At 34.3% G+C, this 18,800-nt stretch overlaps 1 protein-coding gene across 1 annotated transcript in view; it reads left to right on the forward strand.

Moving 5' to 3' along the window:
• Window positions 1–18,800, forward strand: part of LOC106099436 — a 121,037-nt gene that overhangs the window by 63,772 nt on the left and 38,465 nt on the right. The window contains exons 4-5 of the mRNA XM_013277994.1: window positions 262–320; window positions 3,629–3,689. Coding sequence (XP_013133448.1) covers window positions 3,643–3,689 — 47 coding nt within the window. The 5' untranslated portion in view covers window positions 262–320; window positions 3,629–3,642. The remainder of the gene's footprint in view (window positions 1–261; window positions 321–3,628; window positions 3,690–18,800) is intronic.

Genomic DNA, 18,800 nt, shown 5'->3' on the forward strand with positions numbered 1-18,800 from the left:
TTTTATCGCGGCATAATAAAACAAAATGTATTCATTCGGTTGAAAGATGAATGAAATATTAAAACTTTCCACAACACTGATTATTCGCAAACTTTCAGAATTGTTTTAAAATTGTTTTATTTTTTAACAGTGTGTATATAAAAAAATAACAAGTGTTGAACTTTAGGTTATTTGTGGTATTTAAATGTTGTTTAATAGGACAACAAACAATGTTATTGTTTAGTATTTACTTTCAGCAATTGAGCTGTGAATTTGTTACAGGTATCTGGAATGAGCCAAATTATTAACCAACTGTACCGACCTCCGGATCGCACGTCCAGGTGAGCAAATTTAAATAATGATCGAATAAAAAACAATCTATAATATTATAACAAAGCATAAACACACACACAAACATTGTGACGTAGGATGTCTGCAATCATAGCATTGAATAGTTCCTTCATTAATAAAAAAACCTACCCTTATGACACGCATTAGGGTATACATTTTCACGCTGTTAAACTTAGTGTGTAAATAAATCGGGGTAAAAACCTTCATATGGGAAAGGGACTATAAGCTACAAGCTGCCAACATCAAAGAAGCAAGATTACCGTCGTTGTCATTTGTGGATTTGAATTTTCATATTTGCAATTGGGTATTTAACAAGTGTAAGCAAATTAAGTTTTTATTAATTTCTCGCGAATGAAGCAGCACGGGAACAGCTAATCAATAAAAAAAACTACACCACACTGATTTCATATGTAACTATGACAATAAAATGAAAGAACAGGAAGAGAATAGAAATATTTTACAATTTATTGATAGAAACTTCTACCAATAAAGTAACTAATACAATAATATTTGTGTTATTCGTTAATCTGGGCGTAGCATTTTATTTGACCGCCTCATAAATAAGGTTATATTATGAAACTTATTCCATTGACTTTTATTAATCCTGTGCACCACATGTTGTGGGCCAATGCTGTTTAACGCACAAAATATTACCAACTTTCTATTTTATTACGCATGCCAAGTTGGGAGGCATTTTATGGCGTTGCCATAGCGACGGAGGCAGACTACGCGCCGAAACCTCCCCACTTTCATGGGATTTAGCGATATCACCCCGCGTAAGGACGTGCGCGTACTTTACGACTTTCCTCTTGATGTACATTTACAGAATCACTGTAAGAGCGATGATAATTTCAACGTGCCCTCGATGTTACATATTTTAACATGTTTATTTTAATTTTTCTTGTGTAGTTCTCGTAAATAAGCACTTAAGACACGTTAAATTGTGTATGTCACGTTTGTCGCTTGTTTTTAACTATGTTTAAATTTCTTGAATTTGGAATATTTACATATATCCGTTTTTTAATGATTAGTAACTATATATATCGTTTAGTAAACTATTACATACTAGCTTTCGCCGGCGACTTCGTCAGCGTGGAATTAAAAAAAAAGTGTGTAGCGTATGTGTTCTTCCAGACTATGCTCTATGTCTAGGCCAAATTTCATTGAGATCCGTTCAACCGTTTAGGCTACAAACTCTAACAAACATCCATCCATCTAAACTTTCGCAATTTATAATATTAGTATGATAGTATGATTATTTAGTCATAGATGTCGTTGTACAGAAACAGACCCTAACCTATACTCATGATAATAAAAGTCTTAATAACAATCACAACAAACTTTAGTATCCACATAAAACGTTAAGCGTCACAAAGTAACGTTACATTTTATTTGCGGTATAAAAATCGTAAATCAATTAAATTGCGTCGTGACATATGTTCGTAAGTGCTGCCAGGATAATGTCTGAATTGCGTGTCTCAGACCAAGAATCGACTTTCCACTTTGAGTTTGAAATGACAGGATCAATCAAACGCACGCATTCTGCTCGGGCAAATAAGCACAATGAGTTCCACAGATTATGCGTGTGCATGTTTTATGTATTTTGTTTTTTAAGAATGCGTTTCTAAGCACGTATGTGTCAGCATGATTTACACATGTGTGATTGTCTTTATTACATCACGCGCGTAAAAAGTAGCAGATTTTACTTAAAACATCGTAGGTTCTTTGTCTAGTCCTTTTCTTAATAGTCTAAGACGCTCCATTACGCGTCGCGCTAAATTTTCGCGATTAATAAAGCTTGTAATCCAGTTAAAGCTCGCTCGTTATGTTAATTATAGGCATGCACACCACATCATTGTTATGTTTGTTTATGCTAATGCGACAGCTCCCATCAGGAATACGATTATTGAGTAACTTTGTTTATTGTTATTGGTACAATTAGCAGCACGTGGCACGCACTTCGCACATATCTGTTGCTCAAATCACGTTAACTGATAGCCATTTGCGCTAATTACTGCAATTAGTTCAGTTACATTGTTGATGTTGTTATTTAGGTAGAAGTCCCTTACCTTTTCTTTTCTCTAGAACAGTAATTGCAACTAGTTTATACAATTACTTTTTGCTCATATAACAAAATAGTAATGTTCTTTATTGATATTTTGGTAACTTTGTACCATCGTAACCTCCATTAACCAATCACAAAAAGTAGATTTTAAAGATTAAGATATCCATACTTACATTAGACTAGAATGAAAGACGAACACTGGCTTTAAACGTGGTTTAAACTGGCCATCCATACAGTAAATGGATCTGTACTTGAGCGTTGAACTACCTAATATAGTTAACATTTCAATACCCATTGTATTCCAAAATCATATGCAGAGCATTACTATTATAGTTACTACCTTCATTTAATATCTTATACAATCCACTGGTTGTTGGATAACATAAAAAAATGCGTCTCCCCCATTAACGAACATGTTTCCGTACGCAATTCGCCAACGTCATGCCCGCCTGCCGCCGATCGCCAGAATTCATAATAAATTGTAAAAGTGAAATATTCATGTCCGCACAGCCAGACGAAGTCACCCATAGAGATGTATATTTATTGTTTTTCTTTGGCAACCACCAACGAAATGAATCGTTTCAAAAACGTCTCTCATAAATTAGCGACGCGTTTAAAAGGATGGCGGCGTGTCGTTGTTTAACTAGGAGCTGCAAAGCGCTGCGGCGCTACAATTTCCACGGCCAATTTATCAAGCTCTCTTCCTCTCGCTTAATTGATTGCTGATTAAACTGTTAAATAAATACTTTTACATCTTTCTTACGAACTCCCAGATAGACGACAGCGCTAATTGATGTATGGCCTTGAAAGGATATTGTTCGCGATAGGAATTTTATAAATGTATTGCGTTGTATTGAACTTTCACTAACTGAAGATTTTAAGTGAACAGAAGAAATCCGCCGCATATTCAAGCTTCCCATTTCATTTTAATCATAATTCAACGTGAAATCGATTAAGAACCTTACAATAAAAAAGAATCGCTTTATTTCTAAAGATATAAAAGTCCGGTAGACCGAATTGAATTTAAGGGGACACAATGGAATAATTAGTTGAAAAGAATGCATTATTTATATTGAGAAAAATTAGGTGGAAATTGGGGTCGGTATAATTTGGTGTATCTCCTCTCTAATATCGAATAAAGGAGGTTCATAAGCCGTATTTAGTGAACGTAAAGATGCGAGAAAAACTCATGAACGTCTCGACGTTAATGGATCGTCTGTTTTTTTGTTTCAGAGCGTGGGCGTGAGATGGCACGCGCGGGCATGTTGCACAGGGGAGGACAAAATGGTGCCGAGTAAGTATTACACACCATTACTAATGTTTACGCCTTCTAAATTTATGAGTATACTAAGTTTGCTTCTAATTAAATAGTATTGGAGACTGCCGAAGCTTACGAGTGTGTTTGTTTCTGTAAGTAGCTTAATTGGTCTGAAAGAACAACCAATCCAATGTCAGAAGAATAAACAAAAAGGAAAGACGAAACTCAAAGTAATGTACCCAAAATTAAAACATAATTAGCATAGGATTTTTGTGTACACACTTTTGCATATGAAAGGAAAACAAACAAGCACTTTAGCGATGCTTTTCTTGTACCAAAAAAATGAATTTCAGGCAGCAAACGAGATATTGTTCGTAGCGAACGTGCTGTAGTCGAAAATAACTGTATAGTGGTTTGTTTAAAAAGCTAAGCTGATTCTCTTTTATATTGTAGAATCATATTCTTTAGCATTGAAATTAAAATGATAATTTTACATTAAACACATTATTTTAGCTTTCTAATAAATTTAGCTGCGCAAAAATGACAAGAGCATCCCCAAAGACTTCTACACGACTCACTTAATGTAATTGTTTCTTTTGTTTGATAATGGTAAATGTTGTCCAATACATAGCAGATCGTAACATTACCCTTCTCCAAAAACTTATGAATCATAAAAATTTATATAGCAACTTTGTATTATATTCACTATTTTATGCTGGGTTACTAAAGTTTCCACTTATTTTGACATTACCTAGCGATTCATTAGTGTATGGTTGACCTGTGTTTCAACGGAGTAAAACATAAAACGTAGCTGGGAAACCGGCCATTAGTAGTCTCTTATAGTATATACGAGTAAGCTTAATACATTTAGTATAAATAAAGTAATAAAAGGTAAAGGTAGAAAAGATTTTTCCTTATCACAGAGGGAGGGGTAAGGAAGTAGGGAGAGGTGGGGGAGGGCAGGTGCGGACCCGATAGCCGTAATTACTTTAACATTTTTAACAAGCCTATAGGCCAGATGGTACCTTTCGCGATCTTATAACATTTATTTTCCCTGTTAATGGATGGTTACAGTATAAAAGAAACATTTTATTATACGTATTATTATTAATTAATATGCTTAACACGAATTGTTTTGATTTATAATCAATTGTAACAAAGAGATTTTTGAAACAGATATATGTTGTAGCTATCAAGTTGAAGTATCATATCTTTCCACTTCCGATAGGTAAATTTGTACAAAAATGTATTGCAGTCCTTATCATTTTCTTTAAGAGAACAGAGAAGGTTGTCAAAGCTTGTCTGTATATCATGTTAAGAAACTAATTATGAAAGTAAAATAAAAATATAATTTATATACCTGTGCCTAATTTAAGTCCCTTTCTCTTTACCACCCTCTTCTTATAAGAAGAGGGTGGGAAGGGGAAGTGGATTTGACGGTGGAGGAGAGGCATAGGGAGGGGAAATATCCTCTTTATGTGCGTCTCCTCCTCTGTTGGACACGGGTAGGCAACGCATCTGTAATTGCGGATGTCTATGGGCAGGGGTCGCTTCACCATTTTGGCGGATTCAGGTGGCCGCTTGCTCGTTTGCCACCTTATGTTATAAAAAAAAAAACCTGTACATTGTAATCCCTCGGGTCAAGGGGTTTTATTGCATCGTTATGTTCAACTTATATGTTGGACATTAATTTTAGGACCATATGGACGATAACCTCTATATTTTTAATAGTTTATTACTATAAGAGTAATCTTATATGATTACTTTTTGATTTGCTGACAGTCACTGAGGTAATAGATTAATTTATTAAATCACGTCTCCAGACTATACTTAAAAAGTACTTTTGACTAATCTATCGCACAATGTTCAGTCGCGGTTTCATTCCTATGAGCTTATATGGAGGTGCGCTCACTTCTCAATTTTTACAACTAAACAGTTGAATTGGCTACAAAACAATAGACACACAATTGTGCCATAGTTTAATCTAAGGTGTGTTCCCTCTCTTACAATTAATATCAAATATAACCGATAGTCTGTCTGAAAGTAAACGATAGAACATTTACTCCGGAGCACAACGGACATTGCAAAAAGGAAACTTTGGCACGCTCAGTTTGGGCAGTAACTGAGTTGGTTAGTGATGGTACGCGGCTACAGTGGCGCCCCATCCATCTTGTCGCTACTGCAAACTTTGCAGACGTATCCCCCGAGACTGCCCCCCACTTTGGCGTGCTACGGCTCCATTTTAACAAGTTGTACACATTTATCACACGTTTTGTCTTTAAACGAATCAATTATTATTTGACTTGTTAAAGATTTTTCCAAATTTTAAGGTTGGTTTGCTGACTTTTAATTCTCTATCCATTTATTAAACACATTACGATTGTTAACCTTGTACACATATTTCTCGTCTAGTCTAGTTCTAATACTTATAAATTTGTTATAGCTTATTTTATTTTCAATTAACTAATTACTAAGCTTACCTCTGAAGTTTTAGGCAAGTTCTTAGCAGTGTAGTAACGCTAGCCCCATGGTCGGCACAAAATTAGAACCATTCCAACTTGCATGTTCCTGAACTCGGTTAAGTCATTAACTCTATGCAACTACTAACAATGAGCCAACGATGTCGTGTCCATCGGATTGCTTTCCAAACCCCTTTGCCGTCAAAGTATTCCTTTAGTATTGTATTTTCTCCCCCGCTTTAGTCTTAACTATTTCCACAAACTTTAAATTGTCAAATGAAACTTCACCCACCTCCAACTTTATTCATTCCCGTTTAACCTTTCCTATTACTTTAAGTTGTTACAGTTTCGCTTACAAGAAAACATTACGAACATAACTTTAAATTTGCGAAATGAAGAAACATTTGTATACCATATTTAACTTTGTTATAAAATAACACCCAGTATTGTGAAAAGTTATTAATACGGTTGCGTATTGTATATACTTCAATTCTTCTATTAAAAGATTCAGTCCTTTTCACTCCTTAATTAAGCGAGACCGAAGATTACTTTTATGTTTAAATTCAAAAGTAAAATTTATTAAAAGCTGTACGTTACATTACTTATGCTAACTAATGGAATAGAATAACGGCCATGCTAAATAAAAGTACAAGAATTTATTATTTCAGTCATGGTCTTGCAGAAAGTCTTTATATACGTGTATGAGGAGAAACGAATTTTATTATCTAGTCCGTCACGCATTCACTTTTGCAATTCTTATGAAATAACTTACCGTAGATATGCCTATAGACTAAATCCACCGAAACCTTTACACGCAATATGTAAAGATATTTTAACATATGTCGAGTGGGACCGAGATCGAAATTCTATGCGGCATCTTTGATACGATTTTCAGAGCATTGTCGGCTATCGTGGAATTGTATTATTTACGAGGACGTACTATTGCTATAAATCAGTATCACGCTTTTATGTGGTAAGGAAATAGCTCGTAACTTTGATTGGGCTCTCCGCGTGTACACTAGAGTTTGTGGGTCATTGCGGTATCTTTGAATGTACGATCACAATGTCAATCGTAAATAATAAACTCTAATGTATACGCAAACTATAAAAATATAACACAATTCACAGAACTAAATTCTACAATAAATCAATAAACTATTGTGAAAACATTTATTTAAGAGTAATGTTTACGAAAGAGTTTTAGCACTTTTCACTTCTTCGTATTGTCAAATTCGAAATTTGGACACCTTTATTAAATTTCTTACTAATTTACAAAGACCGGTTAACAATTCGTAATTAAAGTGAAGATAATTTAATGAAAGTTATTATTATCGTATTATAATGAATAATGTATTCCGAGAATCAAATATCTAAATACCGTTGGCTTTAGAATTCAGATATCGAGTCAATGTACCAAGGGAATAACAATTCTCTTCATAAGGGATTACGTAAATGCCAGCCCACAGTAAACGTCTCGAACATCATTTGAATAAAGCTACAGAAATTCTTTTTCTCACAATTATATATCTCTTAAAAGACATACATAATATGTACACTTAAACTGCTCGTAAACCGATAGACTGAAATTGATAACGTCATACCGTATATGTTACTTTATTGAGTTTTACTTATTAAGAGACTCTTGAAATAATTTCCGGAAGATTTTGTAGTAGTATTTTAATGTTTGTAGCAAAAAACAACTGTATTTATAACATTTAACTACACATATGTTTTAGAAATTTTACCAAAAAAAAAACACTTTCATATTTCCCAAAAAACTTCAAGCGTATTACTGACAAGGGACGGACCTAATGACCATCATTATGCGATCCCAAAAAACTTTGATTCTTAAAGAAATGCCGCATCCAGCGATACTCATTGGCTTTTCACAAACGAGGCAGCGTCCCGTGAAAGTTTCCGCGAGTGGTCCCTATGAAGTAGAGCAACTGATCAAAGCTTCACCAAGACCCAAACACTCCAAAAATCACGTTTGTCGCACTTTAACTCATCTTCATACCCTTGCTCTAAAAAACCAACCTTATTATCAAGAGCTGTTTGGTGAAGATCTTGTTAATTACGCCCTTATTCATCTGTTAGACCATATAAATTTTATTAGTACTTACTCAGAAGTTAATTTGAAAAATCAATAAATACCTCGCACCTAAAATCAGATAACATAACTGCCTTAAATCTGTTGACCCAATTAAAGTACAGATTATAATTGAATACACAAAGCATTATAATCATTCCCGCTGAAATACCATATACATTACCCTTCTGTAGGGCAAAAACATTTCTGTTATTTTTCTTACGACTCTAGTTGTCTTACTAATATTATAAATGCGAAAGTTTGGATGGATGGATCTTTGCAGCCTAAACTGCTAAACGGATCTCGGTGAAATTCGACCTATACGTACGTATTCCGCGCGGGCAAAAGAACGAGTGAAAGCTACTAATAAAATACTAAACGGAATTTAATTGTTTCGTTTATAAGTCGGTAATAAGTCGCGGTTGCATAATTATACAGTGCATTTCCTTAACATCTGCTAGTTAGCAGCTGGCAGTCGTCCTTTAGGCTTGTGTAACCCAACCGTGCTTCGTGCTCACTGCACCGTGGAACTCTAATTTAATGTCTACATCATTTAAAGAGCAAACGAACTAAAACAACTGTATTTATAAAGTTATTGGTTTAGTGGAGACATAATTACACGTATTTATTTATGTTTAACTAGCTTTTGCTGCGAATCTCCCTGTATAGAATTAAAAAAAACATCACAAAGTAGCCTGTGTATCTTTGCATCTGTGCCAAATTTCATCCACATCCGTTCAGCCATTTTGGCTACAAAGGCTAACAAACATCCATCCATCTAAACTTTTGCATTTGTAATATTAAGTGCCATAACAGGGTAGAGATTAATATTTATTTGTTACGAACAATCATAAGTGTTAAATTACATTTGCGGTATTATTTCCTATATAGTCAACAATGTAATAAAATTGCCCCTAAACTACGTTCGCAATTTCGCGATAAAAGTAAATAATGTTCTCGCAGGAGCGTTCCGACGATTTGCTTAGGATGGGATATTGTATCCTGACCACGGCGTTATTATGTTGCCAATAGACACCTTGGGGAGTAGTCAATTTTTATGAAGCTGTTCGAAGACTGTGATATTCTAGCAGAGATATATTCTTGTTATCTTTAAAACCAAGCACAAAGAAAATTTTTCCAAATTGGAATTAGACAAAACTCATTTGCCGTTTTGGCATTGCCGACTGTTTGAAGCTAGATTGTCTATTCTGCCAAATGAAATAAAATTTCTTGAAATTGTCGCGTACTCTTTATTATAATCCTAATAGAAATAAATGATTTTACAGGAAATTTTTCCATAAGAGTTTTAACAATCGTTACTAATTACATTCGTTGAAAATTGTCGTTAGGCTTTTTTTATGGAGTTAATTCTTACTTTTTAATTTGTGCTGAATAAATAAGATGTAAATATAATATTTAGATATTATGTCAAGGTACATATTGAAATGTGAATGAGGTTTCTGCTCGTTTCCGATCTTGCCGATTGCATATCAACAAGTGATGTCCGATGTGTGATGGCAATTTTCAATACCATTTACTGAAACGTAAAATAATTTAGAACGACGATATAATTTTGTATGTATTACAATAATTCAAAACTACTGGGCTATCTTCAAAAAATCTTTTACCATTAAAAAGCTACGTTATCACCTATTAACATAGGTTTTTTTTTAAATTCCACACGGATCAAGTCGCGAGCAACAGCTAGTTTTTCAAATAAATAAAGTCAATATTCACTTATTTTCAATTATTTAAGTCTGATAAGAGTTCATTAAAATATAGAATTCTCTCATCGTGTTTTAAAAAGGATCATTATAAACAAAGAAAATAATTTCAGGTGCATTTATAAAAGGCTCTTCGCAATGAATATATCATAATAGCCTTGCAAATATTTTACTCGCAAACTGTTTAACTTTACGGTTCATTACATTCTGTTTGTATTATCGTTATTCATTAAAGAAAAACAAGTACTAGCTTTTCATTTTTAATTAAATACATTTTATTCGAATGAGTCGCGTATCGAAATTCATGTCTATTTTCAAATTTAGATATTTTCAAAATAGTCTTTAAATTATGTAAATTAACACGGCTAAACTTAAATAGTCTAGCTAAACTTAAACTAAATTAAAATGTCTCACGAAATTTTTAATAAGTCAATCTTTAAATTCTTCTAAATTTTGAAAATATCTGTTAGTGTATTGTTTAAAAGAAATGGGAGGAATACTTATGTTTAGCGTAACTAAGAATATGAAAATCCTGACCTAAGCTAGAATCAATTTACATGTTCATGATTCACTTAAGTACTGCAGTTATTTGTCAGCACAGTGTATCAAAGATCCACTCAGCCGTGCCTTAACATGCAAGTCAGCAAATCGTTTTCTATAATGATAGAACAAATATGCTGAGTCAGCTATTTTGAGTCGTTGCCCGTCTGTAAGTCAGTAACCTATGGAACATCTTTTGACTATATTAAATCAGCGTATACCATCAAAGTATAACAAGCATATCTATACTATTATAATAAAGCGTTAACACACACTTCTTTGTTGCCTAAGATGTCAGCAATTACAGCATATTTTTGAATATTTTTTTTTTAATAAAAAGCCCTACACTTGCGTTACGCTTTAGGCTATATGTTTTAACACCATTAAACTTAGGGGTAAATATTTTGGATAAAAGCCCTAATGTGGGAAAGAGAACATAAGTTGCTGCCAACATCAAGGAAGCAAGGTTATCATTATGTCATGTCATTTGTAATTGATAATTTGAGAGATGTAAACAATAAAAAAAAATTTTCATAATCTCATGCGGATGAAGTCGCCCGGAAACATCTAGTTTTAAATTGAAGGGATTTGTTTGGCAATATGTATTCTATGATATTATTAAATATCTTTTTAATTTTTACTGTTTCGACAATTTGTGTTACACTATAACATGCGTAAGAAGCGTAAGAACACTTAGAAACTATCAGACATGACATAAAATCGATAGTAACAAGTGAAACATTTTTCAAGTCTATTAGAAATAGAAAGCATCGAGTTGTGTTTACGTAGGCTTGAAAAGGTCGTAACAAAAACAGTGTATATATTTCGTAGTTACGAGGGGCTGATCAATTTGTTTAGGGCCTGTTGTGGTCCCTCTTCACGATGTATCTTATTATGCCAGTCCAGCCTTAGAATGTATTCATTCATTGGTATTGTAGTTATTTTACATGACAAATCTTTTTTAGGGCCAGCTTCTTTGTATACGTAATTAAATACATATGTATGAAGGTATTGCTCGTGCGTGTACGCATTTGAAAATGTGAATAGTGTTTTTTTTATTATTCAACATAATAACATTTATTACATTACAAATCACCCCGTAAAATGAGTAAGTCATATGACTTACATGACATTCTAAAAATATTTTGATAAAAATTGTTCCGAGTTCGTTCGCCTATAAACAAATCATAACATCTATCAATATTAGATACAGCTTTTATACGTATATCATCAACAAGGGGCGTTCCAACCCCACACCTGTCAATTTCCATAATGGAACGATATCGATGTGCTGACCAACTAATATGCTACGCTATTTCCAACCGCACGATAACCAATCAATATACAAAATAAAATTTGCCATCATAATGGGCGTTGTTTGAATTTCGATTAATACTCGGATTAATGACGCGAAACAGTTGCTTTTATAAATTGAATGTTAGAAGGATAATGTTCTTCACAACTTTGTTTGTTGGTCCCTACCTTAATTACCTCTTGTTGCGAAAACCTACCAATCTGTGTATACGGTTTCTCATGCGTCTGCGTCCACGTGGAAATATAAAAAGATAAGAAAGTAGCCTATATCTATGTCTACTTCCTACTATCATCTACATCTATAGCAAATTTCATCCGTTTATCAGTTTAGGCTACAAACTCTAACAAACATCCTTCTATCCATTCATCTAAACTTTCGCATTACATTAGTAAGATGAATTCCAAAATACATTTATTGTTTTATTTTTCCTCTATATAAGCGTTTTCTTAATAAATATACTTCGGTCGTTAAATGGGCATAGTGTACCCTAACATCAGAGGTAACCGCAACTCGTTACTCGATGAGACGCTGACCCGAGGTAGATAATTGTCACGCATTTGCAAATATTAGTTTTACCACGAAACTCCAGGCAGTTAATTGCTCTCTGCATGCCGACCCTTTCAAACTAATCAGATACCGAGCTACGGTCATTCAGTTAGTTTAGTGAACCGAATGAAAAATATTCCAATATAAATTGGTTTTAACTTTTCGAATTCGAAAGCGGTAAAAGTGATTCATGTTTTAAATTAATTGATGAAATTAATACTTCACTTTTACTTCGTTTAACTTAGTTTTGGAGGAAACAAACATTTTAGAAGTTTATCAGTAAATATTAAATTAAAAAACTCCAATTTACACGAATTCGCTACTTTATACGAGTATACTGGGTCTTGAAATATATCTATCATCTCATCAAGGACACAACTCAAATCTTATAATTTCAACATTTTTGAAATGTATGCTGAAAATAGCAATAAAACCGACACCGTTTCCAATACAAAATAACATTTATAATGTTCATCTACGAACTCTGTTATACGAAAGACAGAGTTACAATTCCCCGACACAATAGTATCGATCGGTAGGAGTGTCGGGAGAAAGACGTTGAGAGTAGCGATTGCACATCCCGGATGAAAGTGAAGGTCCCCTCGACAGCGGCCGGCGCGATCGAAACCGCAGACGGTGGGGAAAGTGGACGAATGGGAACTGCCGTATCCATGTTATTGTATCAATATGTTATTGCGGTGTAACCGGAGCTTTATTATCAACGTATATTTGTTACTTGGTTACAATTAAAACAAACAGAGTTAGCAAATAGCAAAAAGGATCTAAAACAATGTTATAAAGAGGAAAGTATTGTATTTTTGTATGTATTGCAATAACTCAAAAACTACTGGACCGATTTCAAAAATTCTTGCAGTATTAAAAAGCTATGTTATTACTAAGTAACATAGGCTACATTTTTATTTTTTAATTTCATGCGGGCGAAGTCGCGAGCAGCTAGTTAATTGTAAATTGTTTTACCTTTTTTCTATTGTAAAACAGAAAACCATCTGATAAACACTTTTGAGTTTTAATTAGAAATCTATAATTATTTGCGTTAAACTTAACGCGTAATTATATATAATAAAAATTAATATATCCCTAATGAAACATAGTTTTTTGAAACTTTTTTAGAACAAATTCTGTACACTGTAGAAAAAAAGTCATTTTTTCATCGTACACTCGTGAATTGTCATAGTATTGTTAATCGAAATGGAATATTAAATAAGCTTAGAGACAGACAGTAAAAGAGACGATCAGTAAACAAATGTTTTCTATACCTTTTTGTGTCCGCCCTCGGTGTCTGGCCGTGTTTGCACTTCATTGCAGTTTCTTGTTAGTACAAACACGTGTATCCTTGCCGTTTACATCTGTGTTGCATTTGTTTGTGCTCTTGGTGGAACTATAAAATACAGACTAGCAAATGAACGATTACTTGTTTAATTAAATATTGTACCAGTACTTAAACGGTTTAGGGTTTCGACAATCTTTTTTTATTTCAAGTTTATCTTTAGTGTACTTGACTGAAATTAACATTTTCTGTGATGTGACTGACTTGTAAAAATTGTAACAAATTGTGTGTTAAAACAAAGAAACCTCGCTTGGTGAATGAATAAACTGTTGCTATCATAAAAAAAAATCATAGTAACTTTTAGTGGCAACATTTACAAACTATCCAGAAAGTGTTGGCATTTAATATTAATGAAAGCAAAGTGTGTCGAGAGTTCAAGATAACTGAATGCACCGATGAACTCCAGCGGTCACGAAATTCACTTCAAATATAATTTATCTGCATTAATTTTTTTCCGTACGTACGTCTGCCGCATTTATAAGTAAGTTACGCATGTGAGGGCTTCCATAGGGTTGTGGCATAATTTAAGCTCTCTGACTAACGAGCAGGCACTCAAGTTGAGCCTCCTTACATATCGCAGTTGCCGCAGACTGCATGATATTGTGAGATTTGTAAGCGCATTGTTTGTATGCCCCCGCCCTTGCTACTGCAAGAACGCGAATGTTACTTGCGTGTTATCTTATAAGATTCTTGACTGCTTCGACATATATTTCTCTACCTACAATTCTGTTTTCACGATAAATCACCTAGTGTTTTCAAGAGTTGGATTTTTCTAATATGATTTTCTATTTTTATTGCTTATATTGTCTGCGATCATCAATATGAACGTGATGTTGTGATCACTTTTATTTACTTATAAGTTTCGTAACTATAAGATGAGAATATCAAACGAACACAAGTCAAAGTTAACTTCTTAGAATGTCAACAGATATAGCGATATATTGTAGCAATGGAGCTGTAAAGAAAAACTTTGTGCGAACTGCACTCAACCAACCAGTTGAGTTGCTTTGAAGTTTAAACTTCTTTATACTCAGACACGTTTTGTATCCGGTCATAGATACTGACTGCAAATAAATAAACGTCTACACAACAAATATTTGAATAATTTATTATAACTTATTGAAATGTGTCATAGCAGAATAAACAATTTTCAAATACTTTTACAACGACTTTTTTTGTATCTCCAGTCGTTTCTACTTCATTACCTATTGATGTATTTCATAAAGAAAGTTAATAATTTGTAGCAATGTAATAACTTTTCCGTTCATCTTAACATCATATTCTGAACTGAGTTCTAAAAACCATCTAATAAATAGAAAGCTTTATTTCAAGAGTTTTGTAAACGATAGGTGCGGTTTATTTGCACCCGTCGGCTTCAATGAATGTCAACTCTTAAAGTATTATTTTATTTGAAGGCTGCAAGAGGGGTGGATTGCGTATAGCTAAGAGATGTCAGATGTTGACGCGACCGAGGGAAGCTGAGGAGGCAGTGAGGGCTCCTGCTTGATTATTAACGGTAATTGAAAATTCTCTGCACATCTGCTAACGCAATATACGAAAGAAATCGTAATTTTGCAACAATAATTTAAACTATGAGAGCTTAAATTTAAAATAATATGTCAACGTTTGTCCAATTACATCATAAACGATTCAAGTTACGTATTGAAATAAACGGAAACATTTAAACATAAGGGTTATTGCAACGTTCTATTTAAAAGTAAATTCACCCTCGTATAGCTAAATTAGCTTATTTGTATGCAAAAACCCACTACAACCTGTCTATTGATGTGAAAACAAAAGCATAAACGGGCTGCGTTTCCACTGTACAGCGTTATTCGCTCTCCAGGTTCACATCAAAATGTTTAACGAGAGCGACGTAACATAGTCATCAACACTTAACGCTTTAGAGGACGCGGCGCGTTTCCATTAGCACACCTGTCCGGAGCGAGCGTGATTAATCTAATATATCCGTTTGCAGCCGGAATTATGCTCTCAGGGTATGCAGGTGGAAAAGAGGCCATTCTTTGGGCTTATCGCTGTACCCCCACCGGCACGTCTGCATCACTTAAACTAATGGCTCACAGCACATTTAACGTTCCCTACTTCTTACGGAATGGCGCTTTCATGCACCTTTTGTTCGACAGCACGATCTTATTTCTTTCAACGCTTCTCCTGCACCGTCCTAAATGTAACAAACTTTTTGTTTCGTGGAGCAACACTGCTGATTTACACACTTTACATACTAAAGTAACCTTTTAATAAACATCACAAGGTTGTAGTTAAACGAAACTAAAGTTGATTAAAGTTACAACCATAATATTTACATTACAATATGAATAAATATGACGTTTCTATATTAATATTACATTAATATTAAGCTCTACACACAAATATCTAATAATCCAACTAAGCAAATAACATTTAAAGGTAAGATACGTTTACGAATTCTGATATTAGTTTTGGTATCCCTAAATGATTTTAATTAAAACTAATTACAAGGCGCACGGTTGCGTCTGCAAATTCGGGAGTCGAATGGGGGAGACAGCATCGGGACGTCTTCCCCCTTCGTTTCCCTTGCAGATAATTAACTGCAGATACCCGTAGGGGTGCGATCAAGTTTTATACCGCTTTTTAAATAGGCGACAGCCCCGACAGGGTTCGAGTGTGCCACAACACTGATAGGGTTTGAACAATTTGGGGGTGCCGAGGTAAGCGGCAGTGATTTTATTGATTTTTATAAACATCTCTTTTTACCGACCCTCGTCTCTGCCCTTTGGCTAAACGGTTGCATCAAATTATTACTCTATTTGCTATTTAAAATAAATGAAATATGCATAACGCTTATTTTTCATAGATATATTTCAAAATGGTGTGTTAGCTTTGACGCATGTCTAATTTATTATGAGATAATAGATGCTACAATTTAATACATTTTTGTATCAGCAATATCCCTATCACAATAGTAATCTGATAAGATAATTTGAAATCAGTCACATATTAATATCACTGTACAGTGTATTCTAATTTATATCTAAAGCACTTTTAAGAATTGTACACACTATGTGTAATATCTGAAAAACAAAAAAGTTATTTTTAATTTATTCCGCCACTTGATACATAAAATGGTTTACTTTATCGATAAAGATCCCATACCTATAAACTTAATATCGACACATTGTCTATTCAAATTCGAAACAAAACCATTTATGAAACACTACGTATCCCTGCGATGGTTCCGATAATTTACATATTCATAATGATTTGGTATCCGTTTTATATGGTCGCTCTCGATTGTGGGCGATCGCGGCATTCTCCCGCTCTATTCATTGTTTCGAAGGTTCCTATGTGTACTGTCGTAACTCAAAAAATACGTTTTTCAAGAGAGACATTCGTATTCGTTGAATCTGTATTAATATGATTTAAATGGATAAAAATCTAATCAATAAACATTTATGAATACGACCAAAGACTGCAAGGATCTTCAACGTCTATAGTTTTAAAAGCACATTACGCTAAAATAGCGAAGTTTGCGCCCGTAAACATCTACAACATGATAAACGGTAGGGGTAAAGGCATACAGAGAGAAAGTTCTCCTACTTATGTTATACCATTCACATTTTTCTCAAAAAATGCGTTGCAACATTATGCGTAGGAGCCGTGGGTTTGTTGAATTAATCCGATGCATGTACGCACGCCAGACGTATAAATCAAGGGGCTAATGCCGCAGCATCCGGCGACTCTCGCTTGTTGTCGGCAGCGGCGACATTTGCCTAATGTTCGGTGCTGCACCCTACGCGCTCCCTACTGCTTCGCTCCACGCCGACAGCAGGAAGAAGGGCGCTGATGTTATTTATTAATTCCACGCAATTGTTTCTAGAACGTTCGCGAACATGTTCTTGAAAGTCCTTGTTCTTGAAGAAACCCCACAAAGGCTAGAAAAATCACAAATCCAAAAACTTTTACTTCAGTCTTTACTCAATTATTGTTTTTGAAATTAAATTGTTGCTCTTAAAATAGTAATGAGATACAATTATATGGTAATAATTTTGTTATATAACACCGCTATGACACGAGCAAATTGTCAAACTAACAATTTGGAAGCCATTATTACTTGACAAAACCATAATTGAGGGATTCGTAGACTTTATTTGCGTCAGTTCTCGTAAATGTTGGTGAAGCAGTGGTTTTAAACTTAATTATGTCATTAATTAAACTAGGATAGTAGCTTGTAACCTTAATACATTCGAAGCAGATATATTTGTCAAGGTCACCACAGACCTCAAATTATTCGCCGTATAAACTAAGCCAATCTACAATACTACACACAACGTTACACTGCATAGAATATACAATTTTAAAGAGTATTACTATACTAACTTTCGCCCGCGACTCCATCCGCATGGAATTAAATAAAACCAAAAGTGAGTAGCCTATGTGTTCTTCCGGACTTCACTCTCCATCTATCCCAAATTTTATCGAAATTCGTTCCGCCGTTTAGACTACAAACTCTAACAAACATCCATCCATCTAAACTTTCGCAATTTTTAGTATAAGCAAGATGTGCTTTCTTATCTCTTATATATCATAATATTGAAAAATTGCACTTTACTCTCGTCATTGTTATAATACATATAAATATCTATGTTTATGTGTGTGATAGTGCGTTTCGTTTTGCTATTCTTTACTTGCAATTAATCTTACACAAGCCAACGAGTTTGCCTTTCATTAACTAGCCGTAAATAAAAGTGAATGTAAAAATGAGTGTAATAATGCATAGTTTTTCATCGTCGCGCCAGTCGTCTGGTCGTGGCGATGGCGTGGCGGGCTGGCCGGGATCGATCGCACTGCAGTAGACCTGGACCGCCGGCAAACCGCTCGTTTGCACTATACACGATAATTAACTAAACTATCCAAGCAAATGTAACCAAGATTGACGTGACATTGCCACACTATACACCTTGACCAAACATTCGTACTATTTGACTAATAAGATAAACGCGAAAGGTTAGTTAGAGTTTGTATTCTAAACGGCTGAACGGATCTCGATTAAATTTAGCATAGATGTAATAGATAGAGCATAGCCTAGAATAACGCATTGGCCACTTACATTTGTTTTTTTTTATTCT

The sequence above is a fragment of the Papilio polytes genome, unplaced genomic scaffold (genome assembly GCF_000836215.1).
Source record: "Papilio polytes unplaced genomic scaffold, Ppol_1.0 DF824102.1, whole genome shotgun sequence".
Classification (NCBI taxonomy): domain Eukaryota; kingdom Metazoa; phylum Arthropoda; class Insecta; order Lepidoptera; family Papilionidae; genus Papilio; species Papilio polytes.